Source organism: Halyomorpha halys, unplaced genomic scaffold (assembly GCF_000696795.3).
Source record: "Halyomorpha halys isolate HHAL.00 unplaced genomic scaffold, Hhal_1.1 Scaffold1424.1, whole genome shotgun sequence".
Classification (NCBI taxonomy): Eukaryota; Metazoa; Arthropoda; class Insecta; order Hemiptera; family Pentatomidae; genus Halyomorpha; species Halyomorpha halys.
The window spans coordinates 210,475-225,171 of NW_027107214.1; the positions used below are offsets into that span (position 1 = coordinate 210,475).

The 14,697-nt window shown below is 29.8% G+C and overlaps 2 protein-coding genes across 2 annotated transcripts in view; one reads left to right on the forward strand and one right to left on the reverse strand.

The window, feature by feature from the left end:
- Positions 1 to 476: 476 nt before the first annotated feature.
- On the reverse strand, positions 477 to 8,109 carry LOC106689656 (uncharacterized). Its single transcript, XM_014434762.2, has 5 exons — positions 7,857 to 8,109; positions 5,923 to 6,027; positions 2,667 to 2,870; positions 742 to 797; positions 477 to 664 (listed from the first exon to the last, which is right to left on the reverse strand). Exons 1-5 carry the CDS (start codon positions 7,873 to 7,875, stop codon positions 509 to 511), a joined length of 540 nt encoding a protein of 179 aa, XP_014290248.1. The 5' UTR covers positions 7,876 to 8,109; the 3' UTR covers positions 477 to 508.
- A 1,378-nt stretch (positions 8,110 to 9,487) lies between these two features.
- Positions 9,488 to 14,697, forward strand: part of Pus10 (Pseudouridine synthase 10) — a 10,015-nt gene continuing 4,805 nt past the window's right edge. The window contains exons 1-7 of the mRNA XM_014434768.3: positions 9,488 to 9,722; positions 9,792 to 9,908; positions 9,986 to 10,287; positions 10,464 to 10,675; positions 10,851 to 10,976; positions 13,280 to 13,472; positions 13,586 to 13,748. Of these exons, the coding sequence (XP_014290254.1) occupies positions 9,582 to 9,722; positions 9,792 to 9,908; positions 9,986 to 10,287; positions 10,464 to 10,675; positions 10,851 to 10,976; positions 13,280 to 13,472; positions 13,586 to 13,748 (1,254 nt within the window). The 5' untranslated portion in view covers positions 9,488 to 9,581. The remainder of the gene's footprint in view (positions 9,723 to 9,791; positions 9,909 to 9,985; positions 10,288 to 10,463; positions 10,676 to 10,850; positions 10,977 to 13,279; positions 13,473 to 13,585; positions 13,749 to 14,697) is intronic.

The following is a 14,697-nucleotide window of genomic DNA, read 5'->3' on the forward strand; positions in this document are numbered from 1 at the left end:
TAAAATATATACAAACAAAAGGATAGACAAATGAACATAATCAGACTATCTGTATGAAAAATAAATAAATAAAATAACATAATGATAAAATAATATATACAATATTTACAGAATCGACCTGAGGATCCCTGAGCCCGCTCTATCCCCCACGTGTGAGGGATAGAGCAGAGCTCAAGAGATCCCAGCGCATCCCTCTCGCCGCATCACTCGTAATGGGCCAGTGGAGGCTCAGCAAGTGCGCTAATGTGTTCTTTTAATTAATTAAAAAATTATCCCAACCTTATTCAATAATTAACTATAGTTTAAGATTGTGTATTTTCAAATTATATCGATTCGGTGTAATTGCATTGTTTTAAATCTTGTTAATTAACTATAAAAGTTTATTTTTTTTTCCACCTTACTACAGAATTAATGGTCCACAGAAGCCTAAATTGAATGTATTCTTTGCTATCATCTAGTGATCAAAATAAAAAATATAAAATTCAAATGTATATTTGATTTTAAACTATCATTCTTTTGGATTATGTTGTTCTATAATGTTATCAGCTTCCAATTGAAGCTTGTAGAATTCGAGCTTCTCCTCCTGAAACTGCTTCTCTTTCAGAATCATCTGCTTCCTAACTTCGTGCATCTCCCTGTACAGGCGAAGTTGCTCATCTTCATCCTGAAGGAACAGGATTCTCATATTGAAGAGACCTTCTTATTTTATATGTTTTATTTATTATAAGGATGGATACTTACGTCTTTAGTCTGTTTGATTTCTCCATGGGATATTCTACTGCTCATACTGTTGCCTTCTGAAATAATTTATTGGTAATATATAGCAACATACATATATAATAAATTATATCTGCTTATATAAATAAGTATAATATTGTTATTATTGATTATAGCAAAGACACAGTCGTATTGGGGACGCATTTTTGGGTCTTGGATACCTGACAACTATGGCTATTTAAAAAAGATATATATTTTTTCGGTTGGCTCAACATACATTGCAGATCTTTGGCCACCCGAACCAGCCTTCTCCACCCCTGCCTGTCTTGCTGCATTCAGCTCTTTCGTATCTTTGTTGGCACTGTCTGTCCATCTGGTTTTTGGCCTGCAATGCGGTCTCTTGCCAACTATATTAGCATTCATTGTAGTGTAGAGGCGTCCTGATGAATTGCTTCTAGCAACACGTCCGGCCCATCTCAATCTCCTTGGCTTTATATCATGAGATATTGACAGATCAGTCCCTGCAAGTAGTCTATTATTATTTCTTCTCCTCCATGTGTTAAGGCTCTGATCCCAGCTTGTTCCTGTAATTGCACCGAGAACTTTCTGTTCAAATCTCTCGATCATGCTTTCTAGGGAGGTAACATGTAAAGCAGAAGAGGAAGTTGGCTTAGAAAAAAAGAAACTCGAAGTTCTGCTTCGAGTCACCAGAGTTGACAGATCAGTGTCTCTTGAGAAGGGACAGTACCGCCTTTTTCTTGGAAGAAGGGGTTGGCAAAAAGACCACTAGGCCCACTTGTCTGAATAGTTACCCCTTACAGTTACCAATTTGAAAAATAATTAAGTTTTCTAAATTAAAGGAAACATTTTTTTTTACAATAATTATCCGTTTAATCTTTTTTTATTCGACTTTGCACCTGAAGAAAGCCGTGAAGCCATGTCGAGGGCACGCCACATACTTCAATTTGTTTTTGAGACATTTTTAATAAAGGTTATGAGACAAAATCAACTTATGTTGAATTTTATTTTAAAAAAAAACTGTTATTTGAATCAAGAAAAAGTTCATTTTAATCTTTAAACATTAAATAAAAAAATTATCTAAATTAATTTTATAGGTATTAAAAGAAGAAAAAAACATGGATATTTTTAGAAGAAATACCGGTAACATGATTATCACTATTTTTTCTTGATATCACTAATAGTGAGACCTGATGGATTTAGTTCACTCTTAATTTATTCTCAAGTAGGAATAGATAATGAGCTGATCCAAACAATTTATTAATATTTACTCAAATAATATTGATTTTTCAATTGAAGCTTTTGATCTTAAAGCTTCAATTGCAAACCTTTACCTAATAGAATTAATCGAATATATAAAATAAAAAATATATCTTAATATCATCAGGTATAATAAGGTACAACAAAAAGAAGAAACAAAAATAGTTATATTAGAAGAAGATATTTGACCGTATGAAGTAGATTGGAGGAAGATAGTCTGGTCAATAAAGGTATCAGAATAGTAAAAGAAAACTAATTATTATTAATACGTTTAATTAACACTTCGCAGGGCTTCGTCAGGGCTGTCTGATAGTAGTATAACACAAGTATATTAGTTGTAACAAAAGTTGTCCTTTATACTACAATCAGACAGTCCTGACGAAGCCCTGCGAAGTGTTAATTAAACGTTGGTTAACAATAATTAGTTTACTTTTAATATTTTGATACCTTTATTGACCGCTACCCGGACTATCTCCCTCCAAAAATAGTTGTAGTTTAAAATAGTCAATGATAAGTATATATATATTACTTATTTGTGTTCTTCACTGACCGTACCTCCCCTCCCCCAACCTTCTCCTCATAAATTATTTTTTAAGGTGGTCCAAGCTACACATATTTCTCCTACATACCACTTATGTCCTGCATAACCTTATTTTATAATATGGGTTTACCAACATCAAGGCGAATTTCTTCTGTGGACTCTCTGTGCCCCGAAGATGTGGAAACTCCATCGGAAGCATTCACTAACTGAGGGACTTCTTCTTCTAGCTTATTCTTTTCACTGCTAGTTTTGTCTTTATCTTTCCTCTTGAGTTTAGATTTAGGTAATAAGCTCAGATTCTTCAGGTTTGATTTTTGACTTGTTTCCGATGAGCCTGAATTAAATAAATGTGTTAGTTCAGTTCCGACTAGATTTGTCTTTTGTTTGATAAGATTTCGGAAAAATTAGTAAATTATAGAAAAATAAAATATATTGAAAGTAATCCTTTATTATAACATATCAGACTTTTAATTTTTATAATGGATAAAGAAAACAATTTTTTCGAAAGTTCTGTTAGTCTAAAAATGTCGATTAAAATTTGTAGGAAATTAAACATTTTTATTTATTTCACATTTCAATCTTTTTTTTTTTTTTTATCAATATTAAAATTCATTAAATTTTTTTTACAAAAAATTGAATAAAACATTATAATAGGAAAATTCAATATAATTATAAAATCTTTGGAACCTTGATAATAAAATTTAACAACAGTATATTATTGATAATATGATATCAATAAATTTTCTTAATGTACAATTCCAATTTTAACGTAGTACGTTTTACCCGTGATACAAGTTGTACAAGTAAAAAAAAAAAAGTAATGCCTAGCTAAATTGATGTAGAAAGAATCTTAAAAGTCAAGTCATACAAATTAGAAGAGAGATTCCGTTTCATGAAAGATTTTTTTTTTTGCGTGTTTGTATGAGCTAACTCTGTGGAATGTATCTACTCTGAGGCTGATCTGGAAGCTTAAAACATTCGTTTTCAAAGATTAAAAATTAATTTTTTAAGTAATAAGACTAAAAAGTCGCATATTTAAAAATTGGGAAAAACTGCTACTTTTTGGAAAGTGAATATCCAGAAATATTTTTGATAAAAATGAATGAATGTAAGTTAGCTTTTATTAAATTTCAGTTTATAATATTATATTTTTGTAATTGTTAAAATTAATTATAGAATAAAATTTCCATTCCTTTAAATTTAAAAATAAATCAGAAGTGATGATTTGTTTAAATAGTGATTTAATTGTTTCATTAATGCTTGAAAACCCACGAAAAAAAAATTTAGGATGAGGGAGGAAAAGAAAGTAGGACTTCTCTGATACTAAATTAATTCAAATAAATGTGTTAACCCTCTAAATCAATTTGCAGGGGACTGTTACGGTAAACAATCCTTTAGAAACCGCAAAAAAAAAAAGTTCAGGAATGGAAGGAATTGAGATCCTTAAATTATCCAAGTCCAGCTCATTCACATTCAAATATTTAACCCTCTGACTCAATTCGGAGTCAACTTTGTTGGTTCTGTTCTGTCTAAAAACAACTCTGAAAGCCAAATTTAAACTCATTTGGTTCAGAGGGTTGTTAGAGTTGACCAAATGTAGCTGAGGATTTCATTATTGAAAATTTGTATGTAGACTGAGATAGTGTTTTAGTGTGTGCCTTTTAGGTTTCTCAATTTTTTTTTTTTTTTAATGATTTGGGTATAAATAAATTAAATTGAATTCAATATAAACTACGCCAATGTAAACAATCAATACAATAATGTAATATGGTTTAGTTTTTTCTTTCTCCACCCTACTATCTTATTATTATTTTTTATTTTCTGGTGGGTTTTTACGGTTTTTAATTGAAGAAGCAATTAAATGATAATTGGAAATTTATTTTACAAATTAAACATAAAGGGGTTTTACTCGCTCACAAACATGTTTTGAAAATACCTCAAGAATTCATTTTAAATTACGATTTTAATAATTAGAAAAATATTGTTTCATTCAAAACATTATTATAAATTAAAGATTAAAAACATAGCACACACTTTACTTTATTGTTACATCAAGTCATACATTTGTATGAAAAAAATAAATAACGATGCAGCATTTACCAATGTGTAAATAATGTGACTTTAGAGAACAGAACTATTAATTTGAATATATAAAAATATACATTTTTTTATTATTAAGAACGAAAATTGTACGCTTCCAGCTCAGTTTCAAAGTAAATTCATCCCAAAAGTTAGCACATACAGAAAAAATAAATAAATAAATAAAATATTATTAGAACATTTACTATTTAAAATATAGTGGAAAGATCTTTATAATAGTTCACAAATCTTGCTTAATTTTAAAGTGTTCTTTTTTAGAATAGATATACCAATTACTTTTTGGTAACTACAAGCAAGTTAAGTAATAATACGTGCCTCAGTGATCATGTGTTGGTACATAAATGAAAAAAAATAAACAGAAAAATTATTTACTGTTCCAAGTAATTATGTAATTAGTAAAGTAATTATGAGTCCAAAAAAGATGCGTTACTAGACTGAGGTAACACCGCGGGGTAAGGAGAATGCAATACTATTTTAGAAGATCGATGATTGAAGGTTTGTAATACATAAAAGGAAGATGGTCCGAGTAAGGTGAAAGAAAAAAATATTTATGGTGAGCCATCGTTTCGCCTCAATTTGCTAGGCTTCATCAGGGCTAAAAAAGATACAAACAACTAAAATAATATATCGAATTAATAGAATAGATAACATGAAATAAAAGTAAACTAAAGTGTAGGTAAATATGATTTAAAATATGTAAACATTTATATAAAAATGAACTAAATGAATTAAAGAATATAAAAATAAGGATGTACAGTGAAAAGTATAAGTGAACATGAATTACAAAAAAGGTATTACTTTTTTGTATTACTAATATACTTTTTTATTTTCTATTATTTCTCTTTTCATTAATTGTCTAATAACTTTTTGTAATTCTTGTTTATTTGTACTTCTTATTTTTATATTCTTTAATTTACTTTGTTCATTTTTATATAAAATTTTACAAATTTTAAATCATATTTAGGCACGCCTTAGTTTACTTTTATTTCATGCTATCTATTCTCTTGTTTGTACCTCTTTTAGTCCTGCAGGATTTTTGGGGCGAAACGCTCGCTCACAATGAATAGTTTAAGTACTATTTATTTTTTTTTTTTTTAATTTTGGCCTTCAGAGTGGCTTACAAATGTTTCTCATTTTATAACATAATAATAAAATAAATTGTTCGATCACCTGCACATATATATTTATAATAAAATGTTTCATTCCAATCACTGTTATTGAAAAGTAACTGGCGTACCTAATCTGTAAATAGAACCTTCCGAAGACTTAAAAAAATAAATAAATACCAGAAATGGAAGCAATGGCAGAATCTTTATCTTCAGCCTTTTTTCCTCCAATCCTCAATGATTTCTTTATTCTCACAAAGAAGCCGCCCTTTTTTGCTTCAAGTTCTGTAAAATGTTCGGAAGCGTTGGGGTAATTCAGAATTGGAAAGTTAATAATTATTTCTTTCACATCAATTCTGGTACATAAGAATAGTGATATTTTTTTTTTAGACAGCAAGGTGAGGTTTATAGCTAACAACCTGCTCATGCACCATATTAGTTAGTACAGTAGTTCAGAAGAAAAAAAAATAGGTACTAGGTGGATATTAACCCCTCAAAGATGGGGTGTGAATCTTTTTGTCTCTTTTGGGATATTTTTAACATAATGAGTGTCTAGACAAATTTAAACCTGAAATTTTTATATGGCATCAATTTGATGAAAAAGACTGTTTCAGCAACTTTTTCATACTGAAAAATATCGTTTAATTGGTTTTAAAAACAAGAATAAAATACAAAATTAAAATTTTTGTTGATTTTCTAGTCAGTGATCAATATCTTTAAAGGTTAACTCACGATAAAGTTAATAAAACTTTTTTTAAAATAGTACAAGATTGGTAAATTATGAGCCCTAGAGGGTTAGCATACTTTATATGTGGTTTCAGCATTCTCTTCACATTCGTTATTAAATGAACGTTTGTACAGATAATTACATCATTGAGCGAAATCCCTATTAACTTCAACGTTAAGTTGCGTTCAAGGGGCGTGGCCTAATATACACACCTTAGCGTCATTAATGCTTAAAAGGAGAGTAGGACTATAGACTAGACCCAGTGAAGCTACCTTTATTTCATCCTGTGAACAGTAAGCATCTCAAAATATATTTACTGTTCTAAAAAGTATACAATATAAAATTGAATTATCTTGATCAATTTTTTCAGTTAATGTTTTCAAGGAACAGTTATAAAAAATTAATTTAATTTAATGAAAATATTTAAATATAAATTTTGATACAAATAAACAATTGTTACTGAAAAAAAAATAAAAAAACAGTAAACATTATTTTTGAGAATTTGTAACGTTTACAACAAAAATATGACAGAAAATTAATATTAATTCAACAAACCATTATCAACAACAAAATGTGATTACACTTTGAATAGCTTTGGATTTTTTTTAAAATCCTGCCTAGCCATTTCTGGCATACTGGGTGCGACACCAACTCATAAATCTCAACTGTCAAAAAACTCGCAAAATTTTCATTTTTTTATCACACACTGGAAGCAACTAAAGAGATTAGAGAGGTGAACATAAGATATCATGTGTTTTCTATTCTGATTCCTACTAGTGCGTTCGGATCATTTTTCAATATGAAATATTTCGTTTGGGTAAATTGGTGGGAATTTAAAAAAAAATGGGAAAGTGACAGAAAACTCCGTGATAGGGAGAAAATGTGTTCAGATGATCGATGTGTTCCAACCAAAATTCAAATTATGTTCGATACCAATACTTATTAGAATTATGAGAAAATGACATCCATTTTTTTTTCAGCCTTACTGCAGAAGAAACTAGTAACATTGACTAGAATGATCTCAGCTTTAGTTTTATGACAAGGCTAGGGAGTGACAAAAATAACATTATATATTTTATAACTACACAACAATAAATTATTAGAGCCTCAAAATATGAAGGAAATATTAAAGGATTAAAACAAAAAAATAAACATCGTCCTCATTCCTCATTCAGTTGGTTGATCATTTTTAAAAAGTTCTAATTGGAATAGGACAATTGAAGACTAAACCACATAATGTTTAAATGGATGAATTAGAATTGTAGATACCACTATTTTAAATGACAAGGTATACATGAAGTTTAACATTGATTAAAATTTTCAACAGAACCACTTAGTCTCCGGGGCAATAGATTTCTTAGGTAATATAGTTATGTTTCTGACTTACCACCTTCTTTCTCGCTCATTGATGATTAGGATGACTTCGAATTTTCCCTTATGAATTTCTGGAATATCATGTTTAATTTAACCTGTATTTATTTCTACGATAACCGTTAACATATGTTAAAAATAAAATATTTAAAAAGTCAAATAGCGACAACTGGGCTGGACAGATTAACACTACTTTTACTTTACGAAACTTGCTGTTTCAAGGCCAACCTAGTTTAATTTTCCTGATTAATAGCGACAATGTTTATTATAGTCATACAGTACTCAATATTTAAATGTTTGATAACATATGTTCTGACTGTCATATGAAATTCCTGGAAGGAATATGCTAGTTTCAAACATCATTGATCAGTAGACTTCATTAACAAGATGGGGTGTTTTAAAGGAAAGTATTTAATCCGCCCTAGAAACTAGAAAATGATATGTTTATATGTATTGCATAAATGTATTTCATATTTCAAGAATATATGCTCCATTACTATCCTGCTTGATTACCGCTTCAAACCATTCCTTAGAATATTTCTGAGCTTCTTTTATTCTCTAGCACCAACCATTTAGTTCCTGTGAGGAGAACGTTTAGCCATGACTGCCACTCCTCCCAGATATCAGCGAGGTTTCTGCCTTTCCTTATGGATAAGCGCTCGACATAATTCTGGTATGACATCCTTGGAGGTTCTCGGGGCTTACCATCATGACATAATCTATGATCTCCAACCTGTCCCTGTGGTCTCCAATGGCCAATTCCTTTAGCGAAACTCTAGGACCTTTTCACCCAGCTAATTTTGAGTTCTTACCTCCCCCTTCCTTTGGTGAATTGGTGAAAATTCATTTCCGCCAGCTTAATTCGGCTCTTATAATTTCCTGTTAATATCCAGCTATATGCGGATGAGCACCACGAAACAGCAAGCACGGTTTGATTGATTCCTTCAAATTACCATAGGTTATAAACAATCAACTAAATACATATATTTTGTTAATAAAAACGTTTTATACTTGTTATTCGATTTATTACTAAATAACAGAAGTTGTCACGAACTATGACATTTGATCCAAGATGAGAAACTTTTGCACGCATAAGGTACCTTTGTTTTGGTTTTTGCTGTTTTGTTAACATTATATTTAACGAAATAATTATGCTACTGCGTATCCAAATGTTTTAAAAGGTTATTTACCAGCCAGTCCGAGTACCGAGTTTCCTTCATCAATGTTTAAGTTATCATATTGACTATTATGTTTATTATTAATTTCAATTAACGAAAACTTGTGAATAACCATTCGAAACTGAAATTAAAAAACTATTCAGAAAAATCAATTTCATGTTATATAGTCACTTTGGAAATTTTCTCTTTCGCCTTTCTGAGGACTTATCCAGAGACATAAATATATTCGTAAAAGGTCCCCTAGAAGGTAAAGACGAAATATTACAAATACCAATTGACCGATGTCCTGGTGAAAGAAGGTAGACCTATATCTAAGCATTGTTTTCTATAGGATTCATATTAAAACTCAAGATTTCGCAAGATATGGATTGCTCTACAGCAAGGATAGTTGATGTTTTATAAACATTAACTTGTAAGCATTCACTTATTCATCGTTGATTTCAGATTCGAACCTCCATGAGCTGCGATGTTACCTTCCGAAGCAGGTTAAACTGTTTACGTCCGTCCGCCCGGCTTTGAATTGGTTTCTGTATGTATGTCCCAGTAAGCCGTATCCAATTTAAATGGAACAGTCTGAAGAAAATAATTTTAACCTCGTGTATCATACTTTGCAAGACATAGGATGCTGCCAAATGTGCTGTTTAAGGTTCATTGGAGAAAAAACCTCCTATTCATATCTAAATGTTGAAGAAATTATTGAAAAGGTAAATAGCTGGTCTTATTTAGTTAAACCCGAATTGATTTCAAAAATGTAATTATGTCTTCTATTTCAGAGGGAAATAATCTTAAATGAAAAAGCTTCAACTGGGAACAAAATACAAAAAGAAAATGCATGCTTAGCATGCCTTGGTCTAATTCAGAAACCATACTGTGATATCATCATAGAAAATGTAGCGGTATTTTCTTGAATGTTATTATATTCATGTAATTTTATTTTATTTTGACCTCAACTTTTTCTATTTTATAGGCTTTGAAGGACTTAGAAGAAGCTAATTATGATAGTGATACATTTAACATAGCCCTTACTCTTCCTGTCAGCTTTCAACTTAGAGCTCATTCAATGTTTCTTTACATTCAATCTAAATTTCCAAAATTTACTAATTTTCATTTTCCTCTTGGTGTCGTAACAGTGGGAGTCAAAGATGTGTGGAAATGGGTATTTACTCCTATCATTGCAAAGTTACAAAATAAAAATTTTTCCACATCATCCGATTTAACTATTACTTTATCTTTAAAGTATGCTGATGAAGACAAAGAGTGTGTTTCTTTGTAGGTATAATAGTATTTCTAAACGTTATTTAACATTTTGCATGTATTTACTTATTTTTTTAGAACATTTTATTATTTCTATTATTTCATAGTGCTAGAGATAAGATTGTCATAATAGTTCCTGAGTTAATCTTATCAGAACACCATTGCTTTATTGAGTTTTCTTTTGTTTTCAGATTTTCTATGTTCCCTGACAAATTTAGCAGAACTAAAAATCGTAAGAACCAAGGAAGTTTTGACAACTTTTCCCGTAAGAGTGCTGAGACATCTTTGAAAATCGTCGACTCGGATAAATTTTCTAAGTGTTATGCTGTGCCTCCTGAAATACCAGATAGCAGTATTTTATATGACAGTATAACTATGTTACATAGTTCTGTGTATATTGCAGGTAAGTTGGACCCTTGGGGTGTATTCTCAATCCAAAATAAAAAAAATTTGATTATGTGAAAACTTACAAATAACTGTTTGATACTGAGTCAAACTTTTTATTTCTAGTTTATGATATTTGTATTAATTTCATTGAATTCCATGAGTCATCAACTAGAAAAAATCATTTCTTTTAGGAAGATATAACAAGCTATCACGTGTTCTACCTCAGACACCTTGGCTTATAAATGGAGAAAGAAAACTTGAAGGTTCAGTAGAAGAGCTGATATCAGGTCCAATGAAACGTATTATCAAGTCTCAAGGTAAGTTGGCCCATGAGTTGCATAACAAATATATCTTCTGTAATGTTATCATGTATTTTTTTTATACGAATATATTGTGGAGGTATTTTGTATTCATACAAATATTGGCCATATCTTATTGAATCTAAATGAGTGAAGGGATGAATTGGATTGGACATTATTAGGGGTTTTGGGTTGGACATTATACCTATAATTGTATTAAAGTCAATGTTAATAAATAAATTATTATATATTTAATTTATTGACCGTAACTGAGTATGAAGGAGATGGTCGGGGGAGCAGTCAAAAAAGAACAAAGATGGCAAATAAATAGTTGTTAACTATAAAATAGTTTTATTTTGGCAAATAAATAATTGTTATTTATTTTTTGTTCCTTTTTGACCATACTCCTGACCATTTCCTTCATGTTAATAAATAAATTTCATTTTATCAGGATTACATTATATTTTATAGAAAGGATATTTTGTCCGTTGTACAGATTTAGAAGGATTAAATATAAAAATGTAATAATAGAGTTAAAAACATTTTATCGCTTAACCAATGATATCTCATAAGTATGAAAAAATGATTTTTGTACTATTTAAAAAATAATGAACACATCAATTTTGTGATATTCATCTCATGCATCGTTTTGTAGAATCATTTATAATTTTTTCAGAATTCAAAAATAATTTTTTTATTTCTTTGGAATAATGTATTAATTTTTCGGACTTGATTGGTACAGATCTCAAGCAACAATATGTTTTTATTTTCATTATAAACTTTTTAGATTCGATAGAAATTACATCTAAAATCAAACAAATAAGTATTAGGATCAAATAAATAAAATAAAACTGAGAAAATGAGGGAGGAGGGGGGAAACAATCAAAACAAAGCAACAAAGCTTGTTTATTTATTAAAAAAATAAAATATAATTTGTAAATTTCTTACATTTCTTCAGTGATTTGACATGAGAATTAATTTATTGTTAATGATTGGATGCCTGTTTATATAAAATACATGATTTATTTGTCTTATTTAATATTTTCGTTAATGCCCTAATGAATTTCACCAAAATGAGTATTATGGTCGATACTTAAAACATTTTCTAAAATAATTGACCTGCAAATTTAATGCTGACATTGTAAGTTTACATTTATATTTGATGGCTTTAAAATAAAGTAGAAAATGCTGATGAGAATGAAATGGTGTCTGGAATGGAGGGATTTCTTTCTAGAGGATTTTATATGTATTAAATGTTTACCTTGTTTTTTGTTTTGTTTTTTTTTCGGCCAAGACTCCCATTGGAGGTTTTTAGGTTTTTTTACCTTGTTGCCCAGGACTTTAATAAAATTGTCCGTTCAGAGGAATTTGGAGAAACTTCACTGAATTTATTTATTAACCATATTATATTAATTGAGTTAGCAAAGCTTTATAAAAGTTAAAATACTCAACATATTTTATTAATTTTTAGTAGAATTTGTTTTTCTTTAGCACAATTCAGTATATCCAAATGTGATCAAAGAAAACCTAGATACTTCTGAAACGGGAAATACGTAGGTTGAAAATAAGTTACAGAATATTAAAAAAAAAAAATTAAGAAGCATTTGTTTCATAATTCCCTTGTCAATAAAATAAATGCGAGAAAGTGAAGAAAATCAGATAAGATAATAGAGGAGTAAGTATAAATACCCTGAATATTTTGGCTGAAGAAACAGTATCATAAGAGAAATGAACCTGTTATGTTTATGATTAAATGCATTAGTCGCGACTAATTAGTTTTTAGTTCGGTATATATATTTTAATTTTGTTCTATGTTTGTCAAAGAGGGAAAAAAAAGAAAGATGTCTCTGTTTAAGGGAGATAATAAGATCAGATATAAAGATAAACAGTAGGGAAAAAATGAAGAATCAGGAAAAAAATATAAATAAAAATAAAAATGAAATATAGAAAGAAAAAAATAATCATGTATTACTATTATATATTATAAGCTTACTATGCCTATATTTTATAAGAATTAAAAAAAAATTTCTGACTAGATTCAAGTATGCTGTGTATTTAGCAACCCAATACAGTTGGCCAGAATAACTTTTTTTTCTTTCTATCTCTCTCTCTCTAGATTGAAGTTTAATATGGTTTAATCATATGTCAATTCTCCTGCATCATAATCCATTTCAAGATTATCATACATAGTTCTTCAGTACCATTCCAAACAATATTTGACTATTTTTTAAAAATTCTGATATTGTTATCTGTTGCATTTATTTAGATTTTTATTTTTAGTGCAATGATTAATAACCATTTATATTTTAACATATTTTCAGACACACGTTTTGCTGCATCTGGTAGGGAAGATGTGGATGTGCGGACTCTGGGACGTGGAAGACCGTTCTATGTCGAACATATTGACCCACACAGGGTGTCAGTTGATTTTGACACAATGAGGCAACTGGAAGATGACATTAACAGAGAAGCCAATGGTGAGGTATTTGTCAGGGACCTACAGTTCATTGACAAGTGAGTTGTTTGCTTCGACATGTCACATGCTCAAGTCAAGTAATTTCCTTTGCTACTTTTATATTTTGTAGCAAAGAATCAAGAAAGATAATTGAAAATTTTTGTTTTCATAGGTCTGAACTGGAAATGCTTAAACTTGGAGAAGAAACAAAGACCAAGGAGTACAAAGCACTCTGCATTCTTCTTGACCCGAAAGAAAGAGATAGTTGTAATAATAGACTTAAAGACCTTTCATCTCAGTTTCCAGTAAAACTACAACAGGCTACTCCTATTAGGGTAATTATAATTTCTTAGGATGGTATTTTTATGTTGGAGGTTACTTTAGAACCATAGTTTTAGTGAAACCCTAAAGTGTCCAATAACATTCTATCACCAGTCAGCTGGGTTAAGATGAATGTCACAGGACTTATGCTGGAACTTCCTACCCTAGTGGCTGTTGCTGCCAACTTTTACTGCTTGTGTTTTTCCTTAACCTGCTCGTTATGATGACTAACTTTGCTTGCAGTAAATATTCCAGTGTAAAATGCTAGGTTTAAATTTAATGGTTTTCATTTGTACCCTTAGAAATATAGATGGTGGTAAGTACATCCTACCGCTTTATTTTATTTCATTAATACAGGCTAGGGAATATCTATTGGCTATTATCTAAAAAATTTCACTTCCTAAAAAATCAATAGTAAAACATTATCATGGCATAGTAACTTCACTAGTGCCCCGCAGGAGTATATTAAATTATTGTTGTAAAAATGATGAAAAAATATTAAAATGAGGGAGTGAAGGAAAAATATCTGGAAGTACAGTTTTATTATTATTATTTTTTTTTTTACTAGCTACAATAATGAGACATTTTTTTTAATGGAATCTTAATGCAATAACTGCCTCAATCAGTTAGTGAATTGAAAGAAACTATCAATTGTAGATCAAAAGCAAATTTTTAAAGTGCCTTACTTATGGGGTTAGATATGGTGAGGAAGTGAAAAAACAATCTTTTTTAATTTTTATTTACTACACAGCACAGGGAAAGAAATTTATTCAATCATGCTGCCCAAATACATCGGGTTGCTACATTACACAGCATACTGATCAATCCGTGACTGGACATATACAAATTTATAAATTACATTTTTTTGATATGATACATATAATAGAAAGATAACATTTTTTTTTTCCACACATTATTATTTTACAATTAATATCAGTCTACAGACTAAATACAATATTTTCA

What these genes read in the sequence shown, in the direction of transcription:
- LOC106689656 (XM_014434762.2), bottom strand. An exon ending in AGAAATTCGCCTTGATGTTG is followed by an intron (nt 798 to 2,666) that starts GTAAACCCATAT and finishes AAATTATTTCAG; the next exon opens with AAGGCAACAGTATGAGCAGT. An exon ending in AAATCAAACAGACTAAAGAC is followed by an intron (nt 665 to 741) that starts GTAAGTATCCAT and finishes CTGTTCCTTCAG; the next exon opens with GATGAAGATGAGCAACTTCG.